Source organism: Mytilus californianus, unplaced genomic scaffold (genome assembly GCF_021869535.1).
Source record: "Mytilus californianus isolate M0D057914Y unplaced genomic scaffold, xbMytCali1.0.p SCAF_14, whole genome shotgun sequence".
Taxonomy (NCBI): Eukaryota; Metazoa; Mollusca; class Bivalvia; order Mytilida; family Mytilidae; genus Mytilus; species Mytilus californianus.
This window is the reverse complement of record NW_026262626.1, coordinates 15,554,065-15,579,976: the sequence shown is the minus strand read 5'-3', so window position 1 is coordinate 15,579,976 and position 25,912 is coordinate 15,554,065. Positions and strand designations below refer to the sequence as shown.

At 31.8% G+C, this 25,912-nt stretch overlaps 1 protein-coding gene across 6 annotated transcripts in view; it reads left to right on the top strand.

Annotated features, from left to right (window-relative positions):
• The window catches only part of LOC127724233 (non-POU domain-containing octamer-binding protein-like), a 48,125-nt gene that overhangs the window by 4,508 nt on the left and 17,705 nt on the right, over nt 1–25,912 (top strand). The window contains exons 3-9 of one of the 6 annotated variants that reach the window (XM_052231151.1): nt 5,539–5,840; nt 9,109–9,401; nt 9,925–10,009; nt 10,581–10,692; nt 11,529–11,624; nt 14,622–14,732; nt 22,355–23,345. In XM_052231151.1, the coding sequence (XP_052087111.1) occupies nt 5,539–5,840; nt 9,109–9,401; nt 9,925–10,009; nt 10,581–10,692; nt 11,529–11,624; nt 14,622–14,732; nt 22,355–22,573 (1,218 nt within the window). In that variant the 3' untranslated portion in view covers nt 22,574–23,345. Of the gene's footprint in view, nt 1–5,538; nt 5,841–9,108; nt 9,402–9,924; nt 10,010–10,577; nt 10,693–11,528; nt 11,625–14,621; nt 14,733–22,354; nt 23,346–25,912 lie in introns of those variants that run through there. The other 5 variants (XM_052231149.1, XR_007992404.1, XM_052231153.1 and 2 more) reach the window with 5 other exon arrangements.

Here is a 25,912-nt window from a genome sequence, read left to right as displayed (position 1 = left end):
ATGAAATTTAACTATAAGGTTCAATACCACAAAAGGAAGGTGGGGATTGATTTTGGGGGTTATGGTACCCACAGTTAAGGAATAAGGGGCCAAAAATAAGCATTTTTGTAACTTCCAGACATAACTTGTGTGTAAGTATATGGATCTCTCTGACATTGTACCACAAGGTTCCATTTCACAAAGCAAATGCTGGGATTGGTTTTGGGGGTAATTGCCTCCAAATTTTAGGAATTAGGGGCCAAAAAGGGGCAAAAAAAAAAGCATTTTTCTAGTTTCATGACAATAACTTGTGTGTAAGTGTATGTATCTCTCTGACATTGTATCACAAGGTTCCATATCACAAAGGGAATGCTGGGATTGATCTTGGGGGTAATTGCCTCTAAATTTTAGGAATTAGGGGCAAAAAACAAGCATTTTCAAATTTCATGACAATAACTTGTGTGTAAATTTTAGTAATTAGGGGCCATAAAAGGGCAAAAAAACAAGTATTTTTCTAGTTTCATGACAATAACTTGTGTGTAAGTGTATGGATCTTTATGAAATTGTACTGCAAGGTTCCATATCACGAAGGGAAAGCTTGGTTTGAGTTTGGGGGTAATTGCCCTAAACGTTCAGGAATTTGGGGCCAAAAAAACAAGCATTTTTCTAGTTTCCAGACAATAACTTGTGTTCAAGTGTATGGATCTCTCTGAAATTGTACTGCAAGGTACCATACCACAAAGGGAAAGCTGGGATTGAGTTTGGGGGTGATGAATCATAAGGGGGTTCAAAAAATTGGGAGGAATTGTTTTTTCCTTTTTTTTCTTTTCAATTTTAATTGGTTATTTCTGATTTATATACAAAAGCAAATAATAATGATATGGTTTGAATAGGTAAATTAAACAATTTTAAGTTCTTAGACGACTTTCATTCTGTGTGAGAAACCTATGCTGTGTCAAATATTTAATTACAAACCAAATTCAGTGCTGTATCAAGCTTAAATGTTGTGTCCATACTTGCCCCAACTGTTCAGGGTTCGACATTTGCGGTCGTATCAAGCTGCGCCCCAGTGGAGCATTTTATTCTAGTTTCCAGACAATAACTTGTGTTCAAGTGTATGGATCTCTCTGAAATTGTACTGCAAGGTACCATACCACTAAAGGAAAGGCTAAGATTGATTTTGGGGGTACTTGTCTCAAAATTTTAGGAATTAGGGGCAAAAAAACAAGCATTTTTTCTAGTTTTAGGACAATAACTTGTGTGTAAGTGTATGGATCTTTCTGAAATTGTACTGCAAGGTTCCATATGACAAAGGGAAAGCTGGAATTGAGTTTGGGGGTAATTGCCCAAAACGTTTCTGAATAAACGGCCAAAAGGGGGACAAAGTAAGCATTTTTATACGCCCGTTTACGGGACGTATTATGGTATACCGTTGTCCGTCTGTCCGTCCGTCTGTCCGTCCGTCCGTCTGTCCGTCTGTCCGTCCGTCGTCAACATGTCGGACATTAACTCAAAAATGCTTTAACCAATTTGCATAAAACTTTGGTGAATTGTTTATATCTATTGACGTGAGCTCCCTTTCGTTTTTTATAAATTTTAGATTTTACGTTTCCGAGTTATGGGGTTTTATTCATTAAAAAAAGGGGGATTTTCCAGTTTTCGGACAATAACTCAAGAATGCTTTCACCAACTTGCAAGAAATTGTGGTGAATTGTTTATATCTATTGACATGAATTCCCTTTCGATTTTTATATATTATAGATTTTACGTTTCCGAGTTACAGGGTTTTTTTCATAAAAAAAAAGGGGGATTTTCCAGTTTTCGGACAAAAAATCAAAAATGCTTTCAGCAGTTCTTATGAAACTTTGGTGAATTGTTTATATCTATTGATGTAAGCTCCATTTAGAATTTTATAAATTTTACATTTTACATTTCTGAGTTATGGGGTTTTATTCATTAAAAAAGGGGGGATTTTCCAGTTTTCGGACAATAACTCAAAAATGCTGTCAGCAATTCTCATGAAACTTTGGTGAATTGTTTATATCTATTGATGTAAGCTCCCTTTACATTTTCATAAATTTCTAATATGACATTGAAAATTAATTGAACTTTATTTGTTTATAGTCTGACAACAGATTTACTAAGTATTGCGCAACAGCACAGTGTATTGCACAACAGCAAGAAATCTTTAATTGAATATAAATTCAATTCATATAACCAATTTCAAGTTCTTTGACTACATTTATTCAGAAACCTATAATATGTCAAATATTTAATTACAATCCAAATTCAGACCTGTCTCAAGCTTGAATATTGTGTCCACTTTTGACCCAACTGTTCAGGGTTGGACCTCTGCGGGCGTATCCAGCTGCGCTCAGCGAAGCAGTTTATTCTAGTTTCCAGACAATAACTTGTGTTCAAGTGTATGGATCTCTCTGAAATTGTACTGCAAGGTACTATACCACACAGGAAAGGCTGGGATTGATTTTGGGGGTAATTGCCTCAAAATTTTAGGTATTAGGGGACAAAAAGGGGCAAAAAAAAAACATTTTTCTAGTTTCAGGACAATATCTTGTGTGTAAGTGTATGGATCTTTATGAAATTGTACAACAAGGTTCCATATCACAAAGGGAAAGCTGGGTTTGAGTTTGGGGGTAGTTGCCCTAAACGTTTAGGAATTTGGGGCCAAAAAGGGGCAAAAAAGTGCATTTTTGTCGAGCCTTCGACTTTTGTCGAAAAAGCGAGACATAGCGATCCTACATTCCGTCGGCGGCGGCGGCGTCCACAAATATTCACTCTGTGGTTAAAGTTTTTGAAATTTTAATAACTTTCTTAAACTATCCTGGATTTCTACCAAACTTGGACAGAAGCTTGTTTATGATCATAAGATAATATTCAAAAGTAAATTTTGTAAAAAAAAATTCCATTTTTTCAGTATTTTACTTATAAATGGACTTAGTTTTTCTGCCAAGAAACATTACATTCACTCTGTGGTTAAAGTTTTTGAAATTTTAATAACTTTCTTAAACTATCCTGGATTTCTACCAAACATGGAAAGAAGCTTGTTTATGATTATAAGATAGTATCCAGAAGTAAATTTTGTAAAAAAAAAAATCCATTTTTTCCGTATTTTACTTATAAATGGACTTAGTTTTTCTGCCAAGAAACATTACATTCACTCTGTGGTTAAAGTTTTTGAAATTTTAATAACTTTCTTAAACTATCCTGGATTTCTACCAAACTTGGAAAGAAGCTTGTTTATGATCATAAGATAGTATCCAGAAGTAAATTTTGTAAAAAAAAAAATCCATTTTTTCCGTATTTTACTTATAAATGGACTTAGTTTTTCTGCCAGTTAACATTACATTCACTCAGTGGTTAAAGTTTTTAAAATTTTAACAACTTTCTTAAACTATCCTGGATTTGTACCAAACTTGGACAGAAGCTTGTTTATGATTAAAAGCTAGTATCTAGAAGGAAATTTTGTTAAAATTTTGTTTGATTTTTTCCGTATTTTACTTATAAATGGACTTTGTTTTTCTTCCAGTTAACATTACATACAGTCTGCAGTTTAAGTTTTTAAAACATTTATTAGATTCATAAACTATCCTTGATTTTTACCAAACTTGGACAGAAGCTACTTACAATCAAAAGATAGTATAGAGAGGAATATTTTTATTTATTTTTTTCCTCATTTTTGTTGAGCCTGCGATTAACAGCAAAAGTAGGCGAGACACTGGGTTCCGCGGAACCCTTACGAATTTTTCTAGTTTCCAGACAATAACTTGTGTTCAAGTGTATGGATCTCTCTGAAATTGTACTGCAAGGCACCATACATTGTAACTCAAAGGGAAGGCTGGGATTGAGTTTGGGGGTGATAAATCATAAGGGGGTTCAAAAAATTTGAGGGGGGATTTTTTTTTTCTTTAAAATTTTCCATTTTAAATTGGTTATTTCTGATTTATATATAAAAGAAAATAATAATGATATGGTTTGAATAGTTAAATTAAAAAAAAATTAAGTTCTTAGACCACATTCATTCTGTGTGAGAAACCTATGCTGTGTCAAATATTTAATCACAATCCAAATACAGTGCTGTATCAAGCTTGAATGTTGTGTCCATACTTGCCCCAACAGTTCAGGGTTTGACCTCTGCGGTCGTATCAAGCTGCGCCCAGCGGAGCATTTTATTGCGCCTTGTTATCTGAAATGCTTGAATTAAGGATATTTGGTATTAAGTCATATAGTGCAGAATTACAGATGGAGATTGAGTTTCTTTCAACTTAAGAGAATTCTGCTAAAGTTGTGGTCCTTTGGCTTTGACATTGAAAATCAATTGAAATTATGTGTATTTTCATTCTGCACTTTTTCCCTTATACCCGATTCTGTATCAGGGCTTCCAAAACTGTTGTATCCGGACATGACTGATAAATTATAAATATGACTTCTTGTGCCAAACCTGAAACGGACATTTAACGTGGGTTTGCCATTTTAACATAATTACTTATGCGATCTTTGTGACCTGACCTTTAGCCTTAAACAGCCACATTTCCGGTCATAAAAGTGACATGGTGAATAAGTACTATCAAAACAAACCCTACTTTAATACCCTCTCATTACAATCAAGGTTAATTAGTTGTCAGACAGTTGAAATTTACCTGTTCAGGTGACGGGTAAACTTAATATGTACCGGACATTGATCTGTCGATTTGAAGTTATTTTCATAAATTTCAGCGGTTTGCATCTAATTAATTTAATCAAAAAGATTTAAATTATCAAAAATATGCATATAAATATGATTTGATGAAAAATTTTAAAAGGTAGTTATAAAGGTTCTAAGCGAAAAAATCGTCAGGACCACATTGTTTGAACAAAGTTCATGCGTGCGCATCTGGCAGTTGTGAGATTTAATTATGCATCTGAATTCTTAATAAATGCCACTGGACGTTAAGCAACCAACAATCAATCTTAATAAATGCTAAAATTATCATTGATGCCTTTATCTAACGTTCATTTCATGTATTTTCTTGAAGAAATAAAGTTGGAAAAAGTTACATTGTACTTTAACTCGATTATGCTTTGTAAACGTACACAGATTTTTCGTAACCGTCTCTGGTCCGTGTTTTACCATTTTCAAGTCAACATCCGGTATAAGAAAATGTACCTTCAAAAACGAAAGTAAAGATTTTGACAACGTTATTTTGCACAAATAAAGATTTTAAGGCAGATATTAGTACGCTGATGTTGCACCCTTTGAATGATGCACTGTCAATTTAACAGTTAATGTCAGTACATCGAATTTGTATCAAAAGTCAAGTTTAATATCCTTTTTATGTCAATCATTCATTGTTTATATGATGCCCAACTCATTAGAATGATTGCCTTTTGTTATGTAGTCTTAAGGGATCAAAATCGGGATAAGACAAAAAATGTCCGGCTGGCACAAATATTTTTTGGAAGCCCTGTTCTATATATTGATTAGATATTTTCTATATAGTCATATACCTCCTGGTAATTTCTAAACTAATGATGATTAAAATAAAATCTTTTATTTTTTAGGATTTTAGACACAACGCTGAAGCAGCTAAATCAGCCTTGGATGGACAAGAAAGAAAAGGTCGTCATCTTAGAGTACGCTTTGCCAATCATGGAGCTGCAATTAAAGTGAAAAATCTCTCCATATCAGTTACTAATGAACTTTTGGAGCAGTCATTTTCACAGTTTGGTGAAATAGAAAGGGCCATAGTGATAGCTGATGAGAGAGGAAGATCTATAGGAGAAGGTCTTGTAGAATTTGCTCGCAAACCTGGAGCACAGGCTGCACTGAAAAGATGTACAGATGGTGTTCTCTTGTTGACAGCGTAAGTTTGAAGTTTAAAAAGTTTTATATAAAAAAAATTTCAAAGTAGAAAAGAGTTTTTTGAGTTTTGTAAAAATTATATGAAGTTTTTGCAGCACAAACTAATTTTTTTTATACGACCGCAAAAATTAAAAAATTTTTGGTCGTATATTGGTATGACGTTGGCGTCGTCGTCGTCGTCGTCGTCGTCTGGCGTCGTCCGAAGACACATTGGTTTTCGCACTCTAACTTTAGTTTAAGTGAATGGATCTCAATGAAATTTCACCATAAGGTTCAATACCACGAAAGGAAGGTTGGGATTGATTTTGGGGGTTATGGTACCAACAGTAAAGGAATTAGGGGCCAAAAATAATCATTTTTGTAACTTTCAGACAATAACTTGTGTGTAAGTGTATGGAACTCTCTGACATTGTACCACAAGGTTCCATATCACAAAGGGAAGGCTGTAATTGATTTTGGGGGTAATTGCCTCAAAATTTTAGGAATTAGGGGCCAAAAAAGGGGCAAAAAACAAGCATTTTTCTAGTTTCATGACAATAACTTGTGTGTAAGTGTTTGGATATTTCTGAAATTGTACTACAAGGTTCCATATCACAAAGGGAAGGTTGGAATTGAGTTTGGGGGTAATTGCCCGAAACGTTTAGGAATTGGGGGCCAAAAAGGGGCCAAAAATAAGCATTTTTCTAGTTTCCAGACAATAACTTGTGTTCAAGTGTATGGATCTCTCTGAAATTGTACTGCAAGGTACCATACCACAAAGGGAAGGCTGGGATTGAGTTTGGGGGTGATGAATCATAAGGGGGTTCAAAAAATTTGGGGGGGGGGATTTTTTTTTTTTTTTTTTTTTTTTTTTTCCTTTTTTTTTTCTTTTAAAATTTTCCATTTTAAGTTGGTTATTTCTGATTTATATTTAAAAGCAAATAATAATGATATGGTAGGAGATACACACCAAACAGGATGTGTAAATTATTATATAATAAGTATTGTGCAATAGCAAGAAATTTTCAATTGCACAGTATTGCACAATAGCAAGAAATCTTCAATTGCACAGTATTGCGCAATAGCAAGAAATCTTCAATTGCACAGTATTGCGCAATAGCAAGAAATATCCAATAGCACAATATTGCGCAATAGCAAGAAATTGTCAATTGTACAGTATTGCGCAATAGCAAGAAATATTCAATTGCACAGTATTGTGCAAAAGAAGATACTTCTTATAAATTGCTTATTTCTTGATCAATTTCAATGGGGTTTTATTCTTGAATTCTTGGGGTTCTTTAATATGCTGAATCTAACCGTGTATTAAGTTTTTGGATTTTGGGCCCCGTTTTTAAATTGGTCCACATTGAGGTCCAAAGGGTCCAAAATTTAACTTTGTTTGATTTCATCAAAAATTGAATTATTGGGGTTCTTTGATATGCTGAATCTAACCGTGTATTTAGATTTTTAATTTTGGGTCCCGTTTTTTAAATTGGTCTACATTAAGGTCCAAAGGGTCCAAAATTAAACTTAGTTTGATTTTAACAAAAATTGAATTCTTGGGGTTCTTTGATATGCTGAATCTAAACATGTGTTTAGATTTTTGATTATGGGCCCAGTTTTCAAGTTGGTCCAAGTTGGGTCCAAAATTAAACTTTGTTTGATTTCAACAAAAATTGAATATATGGGGTTCTTTGATATGCTGAATCTAAACATGTATTTAGATTTTAGATTTTTGGCCCAGTTTTCAAGTTGGTCCAAATTGGGGTCCAAAATTAAACTTTGTTTGATTTCAACAAAAATTGAATATATGGGGTTCTTTGATATGCTGAATCTTACCATGTATTTAGATTTTTTATTTGTGGGCCTGCTATCAAATTGGTTCATATTGAGGTCAAAAGGGTCCTAAATTAAACTTTGTTTGATTTCATCAAAAATTGAATTATTGGGGTTCTTTGATATGCCAAATCTAACCGTGTATTTAGATTTTTAATTTTGGGTCCTGTTTTTTAAATTGGTCTACATTAAGGTCCAAAGGGTCCAAAATTAAACTTAGTTTGATTTTAACAAAAATTGAATTTTTGGGGTTCTTTGATATGCTGAATCTTAACATGTGTTTAGATTTTTGATTATGGGACCAGTTTTCAAGTTGGTCCAAGTTGGGGTCCAAAATTAAACTTTGTTTGATTTCAACAAAAATTGAATATATGGGGTTCTTTGATATGCTGAATCAAAACATGTATTTAGATTTTAGATTTTTGGCCCAGTTTTCAAGTTGGTCCAAATTGGGGTCCAAAATTAAACTTTGTTTGATTTCAACAAAAATTGAATATATGGGGTTCTTTGATATGCTGAATCTTACCATGTATTTAGATTTTTTATTTGTGGGCCCGCTATCAAATTGGTTCATATTGAGGTCAAAAGGGTCCAAAATTAAAGTTTGTTTGATTTCATCAAAAATTTAATTATTGGGGTTCTTTGATATGCCAAATCTAACCGTGTTTTTAGATTTTTAATTTTGGGTCCCGTTTTTTAAATTTGTCTACATTAAGGTCCAAAGGGTCCAAAATTAAACTTAGTTTGATTTTAACAAAAATTGAATTCTTCGGGTACTTTGATATGCTGAATCTAAACATGTGTTTAGATTTTTGATTATGGGACCAGTTTTCAAGTTTGTCCAAGTTGGGGTCCAATATTAAACTTTGTTTGATTTCAACAAAAATTGAATATATGGGGTTCTTTGATATGCTGAATCTAACCATGTATTTTGATTTTGGACATTAGACCATAATAGGTAAATTAAAAAAATTGAAGTTCTTAGACCACATTCTTTCTGTGTCAGAAACCTATGCTGTGTCAAATATTTAATCACAATCCAAATTCAGAACTGTATCAAGCTTGAATGTTGTGTCCATACTTGCCCCAACTGTTCAGGGTTCGACCTCTGCGGTCGTATCAAGCTGCGCCCAGCGAAGCATTTTATTTTTTTTATGTCCTTATAATGCATTTATTACAGTATACACCAGGTCTGATTAAACATCAGTCTTGCTGGTTTATGTGGGTGATTCACACTGAAATATATTTTTATGTTCTATGAGTTATATAGGAAGAGGTTGTGTCCCAGGGTGCTATCACCAGCATCCATCTTGTTCCACAAGGAATCACTGTACACTGTAATCAAGAGAGATTTTAAACAGAATCACCTTGTTAGTAGTATTATTGAAATCGGGGAAAATCAGAAAAAGAAAATATAAAAAAACACAAATCTACAATGTTGCATTTGGTTTCAGATACCCCAGACCTATAATGGTAGAACCTGTAGATGTAAGGGATGAAGAAGATGGCGTTTCAGAGAGGTACCTGCCACGACATGATTCTATGAGAATGGACCGGGAGAAAGAACCAAGATTTGCACCAATTGGGTCATTTGAGTACCGATTTGCCATGAAATATCGTGAGGTTGATGAGATGGAGAAGCAACAGATGGAAAGGGTTAAGAAAGAAATGGATGAGATGAGAGTCAAACTGGAATCTGAAATGGAGGGAGCTATGTATGAATACCAAGCTGAACAGATCAGAGCAGGTCTGTTAAACATATCTACTTATGTAGTTCCACTCGTTATTGTACTGTATTATAGGATTTATTTATACTAAGTAAATCTTATCAGTATTATAAGGATTTAACATCAACATCAATCTAAGGAAAAATTTGTATGTAGACTAATTTCAAGCATTATTAAAGCGCCAAAAAGTTGATTTGGATCTAAACATTTGATTTGACTTGCGCTATCTTTTTTAAAAAATCAAATCCTAATTCCATAACAAAATATAGAGATTATTGGAGGCATTTTTATATAAGAAATATATAATTTAACTAGATACATATTTATCTTTATAGGTGAAATGTATATGTTATTATTAAATTAAAAAATGCAGCTTTGTAGATCAGAAAAAAATCAGACGTAATCTTTCGTGAACTAGTACTTTTCAGATTGATTTTTACACTTTCACATAAAAGGTCTGTATATCGGCTTCATTGTGAATAGGGACAAAGGTTGTAAAAGAAGTGTGTAAATTATGTTTGATATGTATTGTATATTTGATAGACTTGATGAGACAACAGGAAGAATTGAGAAGAATAGAAGAAATGAGAAACGAACAGATGAGAAGACGACAAGAATTTGATTCAAGGTTTGTTTCAGTCTTTGAAAATTTATTAATGTTGTATCAATGTATCGGCTATTTCATAATGTTAGAGTTATAAACACTCAACACTTCAATCTTTCAGCTCATAACTGCAATCTTACTCCAAAACAATGATTCTAAAATAAACAGACAGATTTTCCCAAAGTTTGACATCATCAAGGCAAGTTTCTCCTAGTGAAGATGAGAGATCTATCAAAACATTTTGCCATCTGTTACAACATTAAATATTTCATTTTAATAGTACATTATTAATATTGATTACTTATAGCAAGAAAAATATACTACACAAAAAATTGTAATGTTAATAATAAAGTTTAATTTGTCAATGCAGCATTATGCTTTTTCATTTGAAATTTCAACACTACCAAAATCTTTTACTGGAAAGAGCAATACATGTTTTAATAGACGCGAAATAGATCAAACCTTTGGGCTTCCTTCCATGTCAACACTATGAAAAAATGGAGGATGTAGTAATCTACAATTGTCTCTGACATGACAAAATACAATATTGTTTATGTAGTTTTGCAAACCCTTAAATACTGATTTTTTTCAGAAGAGATGAAGAAAACCGAATGATACGTGAGGAAGAAGAGCGGCGACGGGAGATGTTGATGAGAGGTGATATGGGTATGAGGGGTCCAGGAGGACCAAGGAATCAAATGGAACAGGTATAATTTTGTAAACACGGGATAAACATTTTTTAAATGTACATGTTTTGTGCATACAATGTATATTTTACAGAATCTTCTATTCTGTTTCGATAAATGAATTGAACTATTAAGCTTACTAAATGATATCAGTAGTCACCATGGTTGCTTTGTACATGTCAATTTAAAATCCTTGATAAGTGGAAGTGATAAGAAATTGTTATTTTTAAGGTGAAGTGTTTGCATGCATGTTAAGTCGGTATAAATGAAACTTGTCATATCTAGTTATGTAATGGATGGGCTTTGGTGTTAGAAGTTAAAAGTCATTTGTCATCTTGGAAAGTATTGATAACTAGATAAATAGGACATATTTTTGTATATATTCAGTATTGTAAGTATGACTTGAGGTCATGTGAATTTTGTTTTTTTTCACTTGTCCATGGTTGGGTAAACTGCCTTTGTCTACAAGTAAAAATCTTTTATAGATATGTTGAATGCAAATGCTTATCTGCTTATATCAATTGATTTGATGGAAAGTATTTTGATAAAAACAAAAGAAAAGAATGTTTGCTCCATAGGGTGGGCATGGGGAACAAGATGAAAGTTTTGTCACCCCTGTGCCAATTGTTGTGGATCGGTGAAAAAAAAAACAATGCACCAGAGCTGTAGTGTTTCATTAGTTTAAGAAAAACTCAAATTTTTTAGATCAAATGGTCAAAGACTTTATTTTACCGATTGTGATAAATATCAAGAAAAATAGGTTAGATACTTGAATGATTCATTTTCTTATGCTAAGTTTGCATTTCCACACTTTTTAAAATGGGATCGAAAAGATTTTGGTTAATGTCTTCTTACAGAGAGATGGAAGAGGCAGAGGTGCTGGTGGTCCCCCACCAATCCCTCCACCTCCAGTGCCACCCATGGGAATGGGAGGAATGAACCAAGAAGAAAATGTAAGGCTTATATGTTGTCATTGCTTCTGCTTAAAACTCTGCAAATAAAGTGATTCATGAATGATTCTTTACAGTACACATAAAATTATTGATTACTGCAGTGCCCATACAATTTTGATTCCTACAGTGCATATAAAATTTTGATTCCTTTGTACATTGTACTAAACTTTTGATATCTATGGTACACACACAACTACAGATTCCTACAGTGCACATACAACTATGATTCCTACCATGCATATATTACTGATTCCTGCAGTGCACATACAACTATGATCCCTGCAGTGCACATACAACTATGATTCCTACAGTACACATATTATGATTCCTGCAGTGCACATACAACTATGATTTCTACACTGCACATACAACTATGATTCCTACAGTGCACAAATTACTATGATACCTACAGTGCTCATACAACTGTGAATCCTACAGTGCCTACATTACTATGATTCCTGCCGTGCATATATTACTATGATTCCTGCAGTGCAAATATAAAAGTTTGATTGCTGTTTGGTGCACATAAAGCCATAGATTCCTACATTTAACATAAAACTATGGATTCCTACAATGCACATTCATGGTAATGAAATTTAAAAATCATTTGCTTGATTGTTGATCATGGTAGAACGAGCATAATATTCATTACACTTGAAAGAATCATTGACATAATAGATAGTCATATGTCACTATGTGGACATCTAGCATGCTGTTCTTTGTGAATGCATTCATGCAAGCTTTAACTGAATAACAGTAAGTGTACTGTTTTGTTTAATTGATTCAAAGAAATTATCTTGTATATATTGATCTTGTTTCAATTGTCCAGGGAGAAATCCAGCTGAATCACTTTATTTGCATAGTGTAATGTGCTTGTGTTTTGTATGTGAAAATCATTTTTGTTGAAAAAGTTCTTTAAAAATAGAGAAGAATATTTTATTAATGTGCATGTGAATTATCTTGTTTTCAAATAATTTAATTACGACAGAGAATACACAAATGTTGTGGCCATAAAAGTGTCTGTTGTTTATAATTTTGCAGGTTTTGCTTTTTTTTAAGAGATGTAAACTATGTCTTAACTTTAATAGAAATTCTAGCAAAAATGTTAAGTTTTTCTTTATTAACAATAAGGACAAAGGATACATTTCATGGGTACCAATTTTCATGGATTGTGGAACGGTTGTTTTTATACGCCCGTTTATGGGACGTATTATGGTATACCGTTGACCGTCCGTCTGTCCGTCGGTCGTCAACATGTCAGACATTAACTCAAAAAAGCTTTAACCAATATGCATGAAACTTTGGTGAATTGTTTATATCTATTGACGTGAGCTCCCTTTCGTTTTTATAAATTTCAGATTTACTGTTTCCGAGTTTTGGGGTTTTATTCATTAAAAAAGGGGGGATTTTTCAGTTTTCCGACAATAACTCAAGAATGCTTTCACCAACTTGCAAGGACTTTTGGTTAATTGTTTATATCTATTGACATGAGCTCCCTTTCCATTTTTATAAATTTTAGATTTTACATTTATGAGTTACAGGGTTTTATTCATAAAAAAAGGGGGATTTTCCAGTTTTGGACAATAACTAAAAAATGCTTTCAGCAGTTCTCATGAAACTTTGGTGAATTGTTTATATCTGTTGATGTAAGCTACCTTCAGAATTTTATAAATTTTAGATTTTACATTTCTAAGCTATGGGGTTTTATTCATTAAAAAAGGGGGGATTTTCCAGTTTTTGGACAATAACTCAAAAATGCTTTCAGCAATTCTCATGAAACTTTGGTGAATTATTTATAGCTATTGATGTAATCTCCCTATTGATTTTCATAAATTTCAAATATGTCATTGGGAAGAAATTGAACTTTATTTGTTTATAGTCTGACAACAGATTTACTAAGTATTGCACAACAGCAAGAAATCTTTAATTGAATATAAATTCAATTCATATAACCAATTTCAAGTTCTTTGACTACATTTATTCAGAAACCTATAATATGTCAAATATTTAATTACAATCCAAATTCAGACCTGTATCAAGCTTGAATATTGTGTCCATTTTTGCCCCAATTGTTCAGGGTTGGACCTCTGCGGGAGTTTCCAGCTGCGCTCAGCGAAGCAGTTTATTTTGTGATTATATGGTTTTGCTAAATTCTGTGTACAAGACCATAGAAAATTTTTACATAGTTGGATATTTAAATTCCTGGTTAACCTACACCCAAACTCTATGAATATTGGTAACCCATGAATAGTAATGAATCCACAATATGTGTCCTTTTGTAATTCATTTTCTGATTAACCGACAAACAAAATTATCTCAAAATCACCATGCTGGCATATCATCATTAACATTTGTGAAAAAGATTTTCAGACATGAGTATTTTTAACTTTTGTAAGTATTTTGTTCGAATTAAGTAGAAGTCTTGCAATGTGAAATGCTGAAACAAAAATCATAAATAAACATGCACTGGAAAAAATAAAAAGCACAAGTTATTTTAAACTGAATTCATATTTGTTCATGTGCCTCAGTGCATAATGGAAGCTAATTTAAAAAAAAATGGTAATATGTACAAAGTTAACCAAGGTGAACTATGAGTAGAGCACAGTTGTGGTAATGATTATATTGAGTGTAAAGATTGCTACTTTATCAGTTGTTTTTTAAAAGGCACATTGATACATTTTACTATGCAGATTTTCAAAGGCACGTATATACATTTTACTGTGCAGATATTAAATGAAAGCATCATTAGAATTGTAGTGAAAGTAATAATTTAAACGTGACAGGTCAAGTTGTTATACTGACCGAGAAACTGGAATGTTGTCATGTCAATTCTGCCCATGATATTGTATCATGGGTATTACATCACCAGCAATCATTGGTCTATCAGATACGTATATGAAAAAAAACAACAATTTTCATGGAAAGCATATATCAGATTATTGCCTTGAAAACTTGCAATCTATAATATGATTTTGACTTACAATTTGTGTCGCACAGATTCCTGGTGGTGAAGCTGGTGGCATGGGTGCTCGATACGGTGCAGGACAAGGTGACATGGAAGAGACAGGACATGTGGCTGTAGATGAAGGTGCAGAACGAGCACAAATGGTAATGTATTCTGCACATTTGCATAACCAAAGAAAACGTTTACATTCAAAACAGATTTGTCTTGAATATATCTTTGCGAGAAAAATTATGGTGATTAGTTTTTATATTTTCAGCATACTTTCATTTTATAATCATTCATGTCAAAAATGTAAAAGTTCATTGCAAATTTAAAAAAAATCACAAGTCTTAAAAAGATTAAAGCAACTTTACAGAACTGAGGGAACCAAGATTATAATGCAAAAGATGTATTCTGACATGATAAAAGCAGAAAAGAAATAATGAATGTAACATTACTACATTCCTTATTTCTTTTTACAATCTTCAGACAAAAAGATGAAATTTTGTATGTTATAAAATTTCACCTTTTTCTCACCATTCACACTTTCAACCAACACCTACATGAAATTAGGAATTCTTTTAAGATTTGGCACACACAGTGGATTACCATTATGCTGCATGATGTTGTCACTAAAAGAATTCCTAGTTAAATGAAAATAAGAAGAAAGAAGAAAAGAAAAAAGGTAGGTTCTGTCTACACATATAAACTATCTGCTTCAAATATACGATTCTGATGAATACATGTTGACTAATGTGAATATTGGAATTATTGACTTTTTTGTTTTTCTCTTCTTTGTGTGTTGCTGACAATTGTGACATGCATGTCCCTTGCATCAAGTGCTCTTAAAAGAAAACGTGGATGATTGATGAATAAACAAATTTAAAAACATAAAAGTGTATGGTTCAGTTTTACCAGTTCTTGTAAAAATCCATCGAAATACACTTGCTTGCTTGTGTATATTAATATGTGGCCAGCTTGCAGAATTCTGGAAAACACCAATTAAAAAAGGAGAAAATTAGTTGATTTATGTTTAAAAAATGGATAAAAGTGAATTATCATATTGGTATCTTTATTTTATGTTTGAGAGAATATTTTGAACTGTCAAGAAATGTCATCATCTTCAGCAGTGGTCTGAAGTCTTGTAGCCAATAAATCTCTGTAAAACCTTGCAATCGGCTCATAGTTCATGAGAGTTATACACAGTTGATTACAATGAAATTGTTTGTCATCGTCATCTTCAGAATGCATTTTTGAATTGGTCAAGAATATTGAAGATAGTATCTTACTGTATAACAGAAGGATGCATATTCACACTCAAGCGCATGACATGTCGGATATAAAAGCCTTGTGATCAATGGACTTGTGATTTTCAAATAGCTAAAATGTTTCCTGATTTTTCATTTTCCGTAATAATGTTTTGTATTTTATGAAGTCAGCAAATTTAAATAGAAAATAATCAGGAGAAATGAAAACGGATGTAGTTGAATGGTACTCTGAAGAAATAAATAAAAAAAAAATAATTTTCGAACATGTTATGTTTCTCTAATAGAAAAACTTAATGCTGGAAAATAAAGTATCCCAAGTTTAATAAAGACGCTGCTGTTTCAAAAATATGTGAAACAGAAGCAAAAGAATATGACTTGTATGAAAGCAAGAATCTACTTGAGAAAAAAAATTTAGCTCTTGTATTTTAACAATTTCATCAAAATTAAATAAATGATTTTTTTCTGAAGAAAAGGTGTGGCACTAGTTGAAAAGAATATCATATTTGTTCGTATATGATACACTAGTTGACAATTACTTTTGCATTGTAAATGAGGAAGGTCATGCAGAGGAATTGGGTACTGTCTTATTCAGTATTATGAAAAATGCAAAATGTACTACTGTATATTGTTTAAATTGAAAGTACTAAAAACTAAGAAATGTTGAGATTGGTTTGCTTGTATGTCTGCAAGGTTCTTTTAAATAATTGGCATTCTGAAATAAAGGTCATTTTTTAAGACATTGACGAAGAGATTATTTAGAAGATGTTATATATGATTATTAACTAACTGTCTTGGATGTTGATGTGTAGGCTGAAGAAATGAGCTGGTAAAACTGAAATCATACTAAAATGCTCTAATATTAAACTAAATATGAATGTAAAAATAATAAAATCTCTATTCAGAAAATTAAAATAATGCTTGTTCAGCAATTTATTGTTGGACAACCCTAAAATGTATACAATTAAATTAGTTATGTGGTCAATTGGACTGCAATATTTGTACACACTAAAGTTGTATTCAAGTTTTTTGTATGGTTTGTTATCAATGCTTCAGAAATGAACAGAGCATGGTAGATTTGTGTATGCCTTTAGAATGTGGAAAGAATTTCACAAACATTCACCAAAAATGAAAAAAAGGTATGCTATAGTATCAATGCTTTAGAGAATAACATGTATTAAAGCTGACTTGAACAAGTTTAGACCCAACAAAATCATGATAATAGTCCACACTTTGCTACGGGCCCACAAGCCCAGGCTTGTAAAATGGTTAACAGCAACTACAAAAATTTCTACTACAGGCTACTAGAATCAATACAAAGTTGTCTCAAAAACTAATTGGGCCTATGGACATAAAAGTTTCTACTGAAGACTGCTATGAAATTTTATGAAAAGCTGAGCAGGCAGATATACACGCATACTGAAAATGTTCATTTGTTAGAAACAATGTCTTCATTGTTGTAATCATCTTCTCAGCTTCAATACTCTGGAGATAAAGATGGGTATCAGGTTTAAGCTTTATTGCCGTTGTTGAAAAATCAGATAGTCTACAGCAAATTATCTGGAAAAAGCAGTTATCGTTTTATAATGTTTTTCTAACTGTGTTGTGTAGAGTTTTGGACTATTTTTGTTTTGGACTTGGTTAAACCAATAAAAATTGACAGATGTGAATAAACATTTGAATACACATCAATTTTTCATTTCTGATAACATTGCGTGTTAATCAGTGATATTTCAAGATATAAAGAAAGACACAATTTCTGCTGTCAAAACTAAAATTTGATTGTTGATTTGATAAATTCATCTGTAAGATATTTTCGCATCAAAAAATTCTTAAAGTGATATGAAAGAATGGCGGATACAGACAAATCAGAATATGAGATAAGATTCTGTATTGCTTTAGGTAATAATTAATGTGCTTTAATGTACGAAAACATGCAAGTGAGATACAATTGTTGAAAAATTTGGTATTCTTGCAACTAGAAAATGTATATAAAATATGTTTAACATTTAAGAATATTCATATAGAATTATAATGAAATCTAGATATACTTCTTAAAAGGAAATCAAGATGGTGTCAACACTTCATGATTTTGCTGATAGGTGATTATATATGACATAAATATGTATTACATGACTGAAGCTTATCCATGTTGCATGATACAAATTTAAAGCTTCATGTCATTTGCATTAAATTAAATGGAAGCATATAAAACATTGGTTGCATACTTCTATAAAGTGAAGTAATAAGAACATAATACTGACCACAATACACATTTTGATAATAATTTTCCGGGATACTTCTTAATTAAATAATAAGAATGAAAATCTTTCTATGTTTTATATTGGGTTGACATTATACATTGTAGTGATACAATCGAAAAACTAAATCTGATGTCTTTGCCAGAAAAGCTTGATAGAAGCATTTAGTTCTACATTGTAGTGATACAATCTAAAAACTAAATCTGATGTCGCTTTGCCAGAAAAGCTTGATAGAAGCATTTAGTTCTACATTGTAGTGATACAATCTAAAAACTAAATCTGATGTCTCTTTTCCAGAAAAGCTTGATAGAAGCATTTAGCTCTACATTGTAGTGATACAATCTAAAAACTAAATCTGATGTCTCTTTGCCAGAAAAGCTTGATAGAAGCATTTAGCTCTACATGGTAGTGATACAATCTAAAAACTAAATCTGATGTCTCTTTGCCAGAAAAGCTTGATAGAAGCATTTAGCTCTACATGGTAGTGATACAATCTAAAAACTAAATCTGATGTCTCTTTGCCAGAAAAGCTTGATAGAAGCATTTATTTCTTCATTGTAGTGATACAATCTAAAAACTAAATCTGATGTCTCTTTGCCAGAAGACCTTGATAGAAGCATTTAGCTCTTAAGTGGAGATCATAAAATGTGTGATCTTTATTGGTATGTCGTACAAAGAACTGGAAATCACAGCGTAACTTGGAGCAAGATTTTAATGGCACTATTGTTCTGTTCCCAGTTTATAAATTTGACGTTTGAACTAATGAAGACAATATTCTGCACCTCCCATGTGATTTGTTTGGATAACGGGAGGTTAAGGGTATAGGTCATTTAGACAACAACTCGGGTACACCATTCAATTAAAGTAGACCTCTAGGAACAAGTCTTTAGGAGGTACAGTTGCATATGCCTTGTTTTAATGTGTAAGTAAAAGTGGTCTTCCCTGGCACATTAAATCAAAGACTTAGATTGGTAATTGCAATTTTGATTTCACATAAAATCTTATGACTAAAATTGATCGTAGTAATCCTAATTGTGCATGACTGGCAATCAATAATTTTTTTGAGAAACTGGGACCAGGACTGCATTTTGTAGTAATAGTATTTGTCATTAGATGGTGAGCAACAATTAGTTAAGTTGAATCCAATATCAAATTTTGACAATGCCTGTACACATCTTGCAAGCTTTCTGATCAAGTTTAATAAGAAGAGTGAAAAAGAATATGAAATAAGCCCAACTGTCATACAGTATCTGTAAACAAACATGTCCACAAATCAACTCTTACAGAAGGGAGAAAAAATACAGGTACAGAAAATATGTATATTAATATGTATATTGCTGTTATTGGGTGTTTTTGATGACTTAAAATATAAATTAATTAATTATATAAAATATTAAAATAAATTAGATATAAATGAAACAAAAATAAAAACATAAAATATAAAAACTTGTGGAAGTTAAAGAGCACTTATAACAGAGGCTGATGGTCTTGGTGTGAAAAAGTTATCAGCAAAGATAAATCTATATATTTTATTTACAAAATGTATTTCCAGCCTCTGTGATGCAAGGGACATTTTAGATTGAATACTGTATTTGTGTTGTGGTTATTTTATTGATAATTCTTGTGTAACGTTTTCTGATACAAGCTATTTTTCAGATCATTTCTATAAGAGAAGCAGATTTAAAGAAATTGATGAAGGGTTATCTGTTGTGCTTAAGTGTTTTCCGTTTTAAAGATGTTGGATCGTTGAACACCATTATACTTTATATAGAAAGAACAGTTTTGAAATGCTTACACATACATAGTATTTGAAAATATCTATATGCCATAATACTTGCTGAAGAAATAGCCCAGAATTGAACCAATGATTCTATATTTAGACTATGTGATTGGGATATAATAATCTATTCCTCTGTTCACATACATCCTGTTGAAAAAAAGGATGTGTGAAAAACGTTCTTATTAATAGAATAATTTTTTATAGTACATTTTCCCCTTGGAAATGGTATGCAAATATTAAGTTATTTGGGTCACGAAGGATTTTATTCTGCTATTGTCAGTTTAGACAAATATATTATGACTTTCTTATTGCTCACAGTGATAAGCTTTCAGTAGAGCCATTTCTTATTTTTTATTTCCTTAGCCACCTTTCTTTGAGTATGGGTTTCAAAAAAAAAGAGGTTGTGACTTCACTTAAACTCTTACTCGCTTATTGGTGTGCTTTAGCATGGGAATCTTGGTTATATGTTAGCACATATTCAAATGTTGCATCTTAGATAAATTATAAAAAGTTTTAGCACATACTGGTATACAAAATGTATTATCAAAATTTGAATTTTCCCATCAGTATTTTAGTTAATTTTCTGCAGTTTAATATGAAGGAAGATTTAGATAATAGACTTGAAACTCTTAACAATTTTGATATAAGATATAAGAAAACTAAATTGTTTTTGATAGACATTAACCATTTTCTTTTCTCTTGTTTAATATTCAGATTCACAAATTTAAAAGCAAAGAAAGAAGAAGTAATTAATGTATCATGTCTTTTCTTCAGGTTCATTTAATCAGAAAAGGTACAAAGGCTCTACAAATTTTATATCATAAGTGACTAGAGGAATGTTTGGTTATCATATAAGGTCTTGATGGTGAACATCCTAATGTTCAAGTCTTTTGAGTGGTATGCAAAAAAAGTTCAGTATTTGTATGTTTGATTCATACATGTAGGTGAAATAAAGGTAAACAGTGGGCAGTATTTTTAACATGAAGAAATTAATAATTCTGTCGAACAGAATCAAAATGGAACTTTGAATTTAAATGAAGGGTAAATCTTAATTGAGTTTAAATGATTAAACTAACAAAGTTGAGGGCAATTTTTTTACATGGAAATTTGTAGTTGCTTGTTGCTATTATTCTTAAAAAAGATGGATTTTGTCTTTTTGTCCTTTGGAATTTCAACAAAAGGTCTTGTTTGTTTTGAGAAATCCTAGTAAGAAAACTATTTGAAATAGTAGATTCGACAGATGTATTTGATTAAAGACTTTTTCTCTTTAAATTAAAATTGGAAGTGTGTATTTAATTGCATATGATAGATAAGCTTGGACAAACAAAAGGGTTTTTTACATCTAACAAGTTTGCTTTTTTCATGGTATTACTGATTCTGAAGTCAATAATTTGTATAAACTTCATTTTCATCAAAATTTGGTTATGTAACTGCTAGAAATTACTAACAAAGGGAAAGTTTCTGCAATCTTAAAGCAGTTTGAATATGCAAAAGAGCTTGAAGCAAATCAATATGTTGATTACTTGTTTAAAATCAATGTCAGTTACAACATTTATCAGTGATTTGTACAAGCAAGTGATGTATGGTAGGAAAGTTAGTGGAATTTTTCTTTGCAAAAAATTGTACTGCTTCAAAAATGTTACATTAAAATGTGAAGTAAAAAACTGATGAAACATCTATTTTTATTCATGTGTAGAATCAAGTATGATGTCAAACCATTTGGGAGAGTATTTGGAAATTAATATTTCGAAAGAAAATCATGAAAGGTTTACATATGCTTGAAGTTTAAAGAAAACTTTTTGTAAACTAGAAAGCTGCCCAAGATAAATAATAGTATGAAGACATGCAGTAAATTTTTAATGTTTTTTGAACTGAAAACTGATGAAAAATGTTTACATTAGTGTGTGTTTCTAACTATTCTAGTCGTCGTGTATTTTCACGGTATGTGATGTATGAATTGAATAAAGTTTTTTTGAGAAAAGCAACTTAGTGGCACAGTATCCACGAAGTAGCTGACTGTTTTATGTATTTATTGAAAGAATACAGCAAAACTTGATTTGATATATAAAAAAGTAAATATTGTATATGGTATGGAATATCTTGAGATTTGACAATTCTTCAGCAAGTATATGGTGTACGTATTATAGAATGATGTGAGCAGGTATAGAAATTAAGGAACACTAGCACAACAGATACCCAGTATGTGTTTACTTTGATTGGTAAGCAACTGTAGAACCATAGCTAACATATATTTTCCTTTCTCTTTTTTCCCCCATGGCTTTGCTGGATGTACCACATGATGTCTTGCGATGAAATATACAACTCGAAACCTAATGGACTATATTTGAAATGTGACCTAAATATGAACACTTGAAATGGAATATAAACATTTATATCTTGACACTTTAAACCCTTAAATCTTAAATATTTCATTATCATAACTGAAATGTTTATGTGTGAATTGGTGTACTCGTAAACAGCAGGCAAGATTTCAAGGAGGCAGAGGAGGTTTTGGTGGAAACGGAGGTGGTTTTGACAGAGGCATGGGAATGGGAGGTGGAATGCAGGGTCAGGGAGGTATGGGAGGGGGTTATGGTGGTAGACCTGGTATGGGACGGGGTGGGATGGGTATGGACAGAAGGAGAGAAGGTGCAACACAAGAAGACTTTGGAGAAATGAAAAGAATGCGTAGATACTGATTTTTTCAAGTGCTCTATATAAAACAGTTATATTAGGAAATTCATATCCGACCATTTTGAAGATAATTCTACACAAAACCAAGACTTATTTTTGTATTTTTAATCACAATAGACTTGCCGTAGGTAATTCTCGTTTAACATTTTATGAACATTTTCATCCAAATGAGATGACATCATAACCAATTCATTGGAAGTATTCAAGATGAAGTTTTTAAATCATTTGTACATATATATCGTTTTATTTGATCACTGTTCCGCTAACATTATTTGACGTTGAAATCTTTTGTAATATGTGAATGTTGTCTCCTACATCGTAATTTTGGAACATGGTAAATCATTTCATGCATTTGGCATTATGCTGTTTGTAATTTGTGTGTTAGTGAATGTGTTAAAATCAAAATCTCAAGTATCAATATTGATATCAAATAGTTTTGGGTCAAAGCAAGTTCCAGGAAGAAAGAAAAACATTTGAATCACAGGTCAGATGTGTTGAAACAGTGAGTTTGATAATGGTAGAAGCTAAGAACATTTTGAAATATATTTGATTTGTGAAAGTACCTCACATAGTATTTTGTGACGAGGACTGTCTTCATTTATTCATTGTGATAATCATATCGTTGAAATACAAACAGTCCTAGAGAGAGAGAGAAAGAAAGTGACAGAAACAATTTTTTTTTATGTGTATTGTATTTTATTTTTGTTGACCATACCTGTAAATTTTATTCATGTCATGTCAAAAATGTCATTAAACCAACAAAAACAGAATTAAAAACGATTCTTGTCATTTCTCTATAGTGCATTAAAACCCAGAATTTTGAGAGACAGTAATGATTCAGTGGTTAAAAGTATTTAACACTTCATTATATGTTTGGTGGTACACTTTCTGTATTACCAAGTTTAAACCATCATATATCATATTCAAGCATAGAATAAGATGAGAGATTTCAAACAGTAATTTTACATAAAAAGTGTAACTGCATTGTTGGAATGTAAACTTGGATAGAAAATCATCTCTGATAGAATTAAAGCTTGTGGTATATAAAAGTTATGGAAGTCTTATTCTTAATAATAGAAATTTCAGTTGTTTGTCATATTTTTTTTTTAATATGATGTTTTAAATCGGATTCAATATGGAACTTTCTGAAGAGGTCACAATCATAAAAGGTTATTGGTATAAATAGTCTGATGAGAAACAGAAAGTTGCATGTATTTCTGAGTATTAACAGTTTAAAGTGAAGAACTTAATGATTTACAATTGTTAGTATTGAAGGCTGAATCTTTTCTTCGTTTAAGGGACAATTTTCGGAGATGAAAATTGCTACATATGCTTTGGTAGATTAATAAAATTGGAATAATACTTGATTAAATGTTAAGTAATTTTTAAAGATATCTTTGCCTATAAAAACCAGAATTTAATTAATGAATTTGGCAGTTTTGTCAATGGATTGTCTAAAGACATTGGGAAGTTTTGTGATTTTTATGAAAAATTATCACTGGAAGTTAAATGTATGGATATGGCATCAAGATTTTTAGGCCACTTTCAGTTGTTTCTAATTTAAAAGAGAAAAATTTCTACATTATTCTTTGAGTTGTTGGAATACAGAAATGGGCAATGAATTCTTGGACATATACATTGTGCTGTTCTCAATGCTTCTGTTTGACTCTGAGATAGAGGCTCTAAGTATAAATCCATACGACTTTTATTTTGTAAGGCTGTATGTGTAGCATTAATGCATTTTCAACTATTTAAATGAACTATAGATTTTTCTTTTCATAAAAATTGTCACGTTCAAAATTAAGTTGCCTGTCACTGTACATTTGATTATTATCGAAATTTTTCAAAGCGTAATATGCAATGGTTTTCAGTCATCAATAGGCCTCATTATGGATTAAAGGTGGTAGGAATTCCCGTTTGAAAACAAATAAGCACTATGATAAAAGTCGAGTTCTGTTTGAACTTTGATGACTATTAAAGTTTAGATTTTGTTTATCGCGAGTCGATTTAACCCCCTTGAAAATTCCTGGCTACAGGCCTGGTTCATGTATTTGAACTGCATGTCCTTAGCAACTGCCTAGGCATAACATTACAATACACAAGCAACTGCCTAGGCATAACATTACAATACACAATCTACAAAAGAAATAATTTCTTTTACTAGCTTCAAGTATGTAATATCTTATACTCTTAAATACATCCACTCAGTATTACAAGTATTAAAACATCAAATACAACATCAACTGTCTATATATTTAAAAAGTGGGTGGATGGTTGGTTCGGTAATGACTGCACTCTCCGAAAGGATAACACATAATAAAACATTGATTTACCATTACAATTCATGCTGCTTTTTTAAGCTCGTGAAAAACTCAATTACTGAGTAGACCTTAGTCAAAACAAATACATGTGTTAATTAAAACATTTATAAATACATTTTTAATGGGTACTGTGTGCATTAGATTTGAGTTTGCTGTTCGCTGAATCATGAATTCTTTAGATACTGTAAATAAAGATATAAATGAAAGGATATATGGGATGTATGTCAAAGAGACAGCAACCCAAATGACAAGAAAACGTCTTAGACAGGCTTGTCATTTTTGTGTTAGCTGAACCAAGAATTTTTTCAGACTATTGCAATTACAGAACAAATTTGTCATTCATGTTTTTCAGTCTGTCATTTTTTGATTAGTTCCATGATATGTTGCTAATACATGTATTAACAATTGTCACTCTTTCTATTCATAGAAAACTGATTATATTGATTTTATTGTCCAGGAAACAACACATGCAGACTTTATATTGTAGTTCTTTTCACTAACTTGGTCATACTGTAATAGAAAATAAACAACCTCAAATTCTTTGTGTGTAGTCCCAAGTCAGGAACCTGTTTTTCAGAGGTTGTTGTTGGTTCATGTCTCATTTTTTTTTTTTTTTTTTTGTAAATGGTTGTGTTATAAATTAGTCAGTTCCTTTTCTCAATTGCAAACAGTTTCATATATTTCATGTCAGGACTTTTTATAGCCAACTATACGGTATGGGTTTTTATACGCCCGTTTACGGGACGTATTATGGTATACCGTTGTCCGTCGTCAACATGTCGGACATTAACTCAAAAACGCTTTAACTAATTTGCATAAAACTTTGGTTAATTGTTTATATCTATTGACGTGAGCTCCCTTTCGTTTTTTATAAATTTTAGATTTCACGTTTCCGAGTTATGGGATTTTATTCATTAAAAAAAGGGGGATTTTCCAGTTTTCTGACAATAACTCAAGAATGCTTTCACCAACTTGCAAGAAATTGTGGTGAATTGTTTATATCTATTGACATGAAGTCCATTT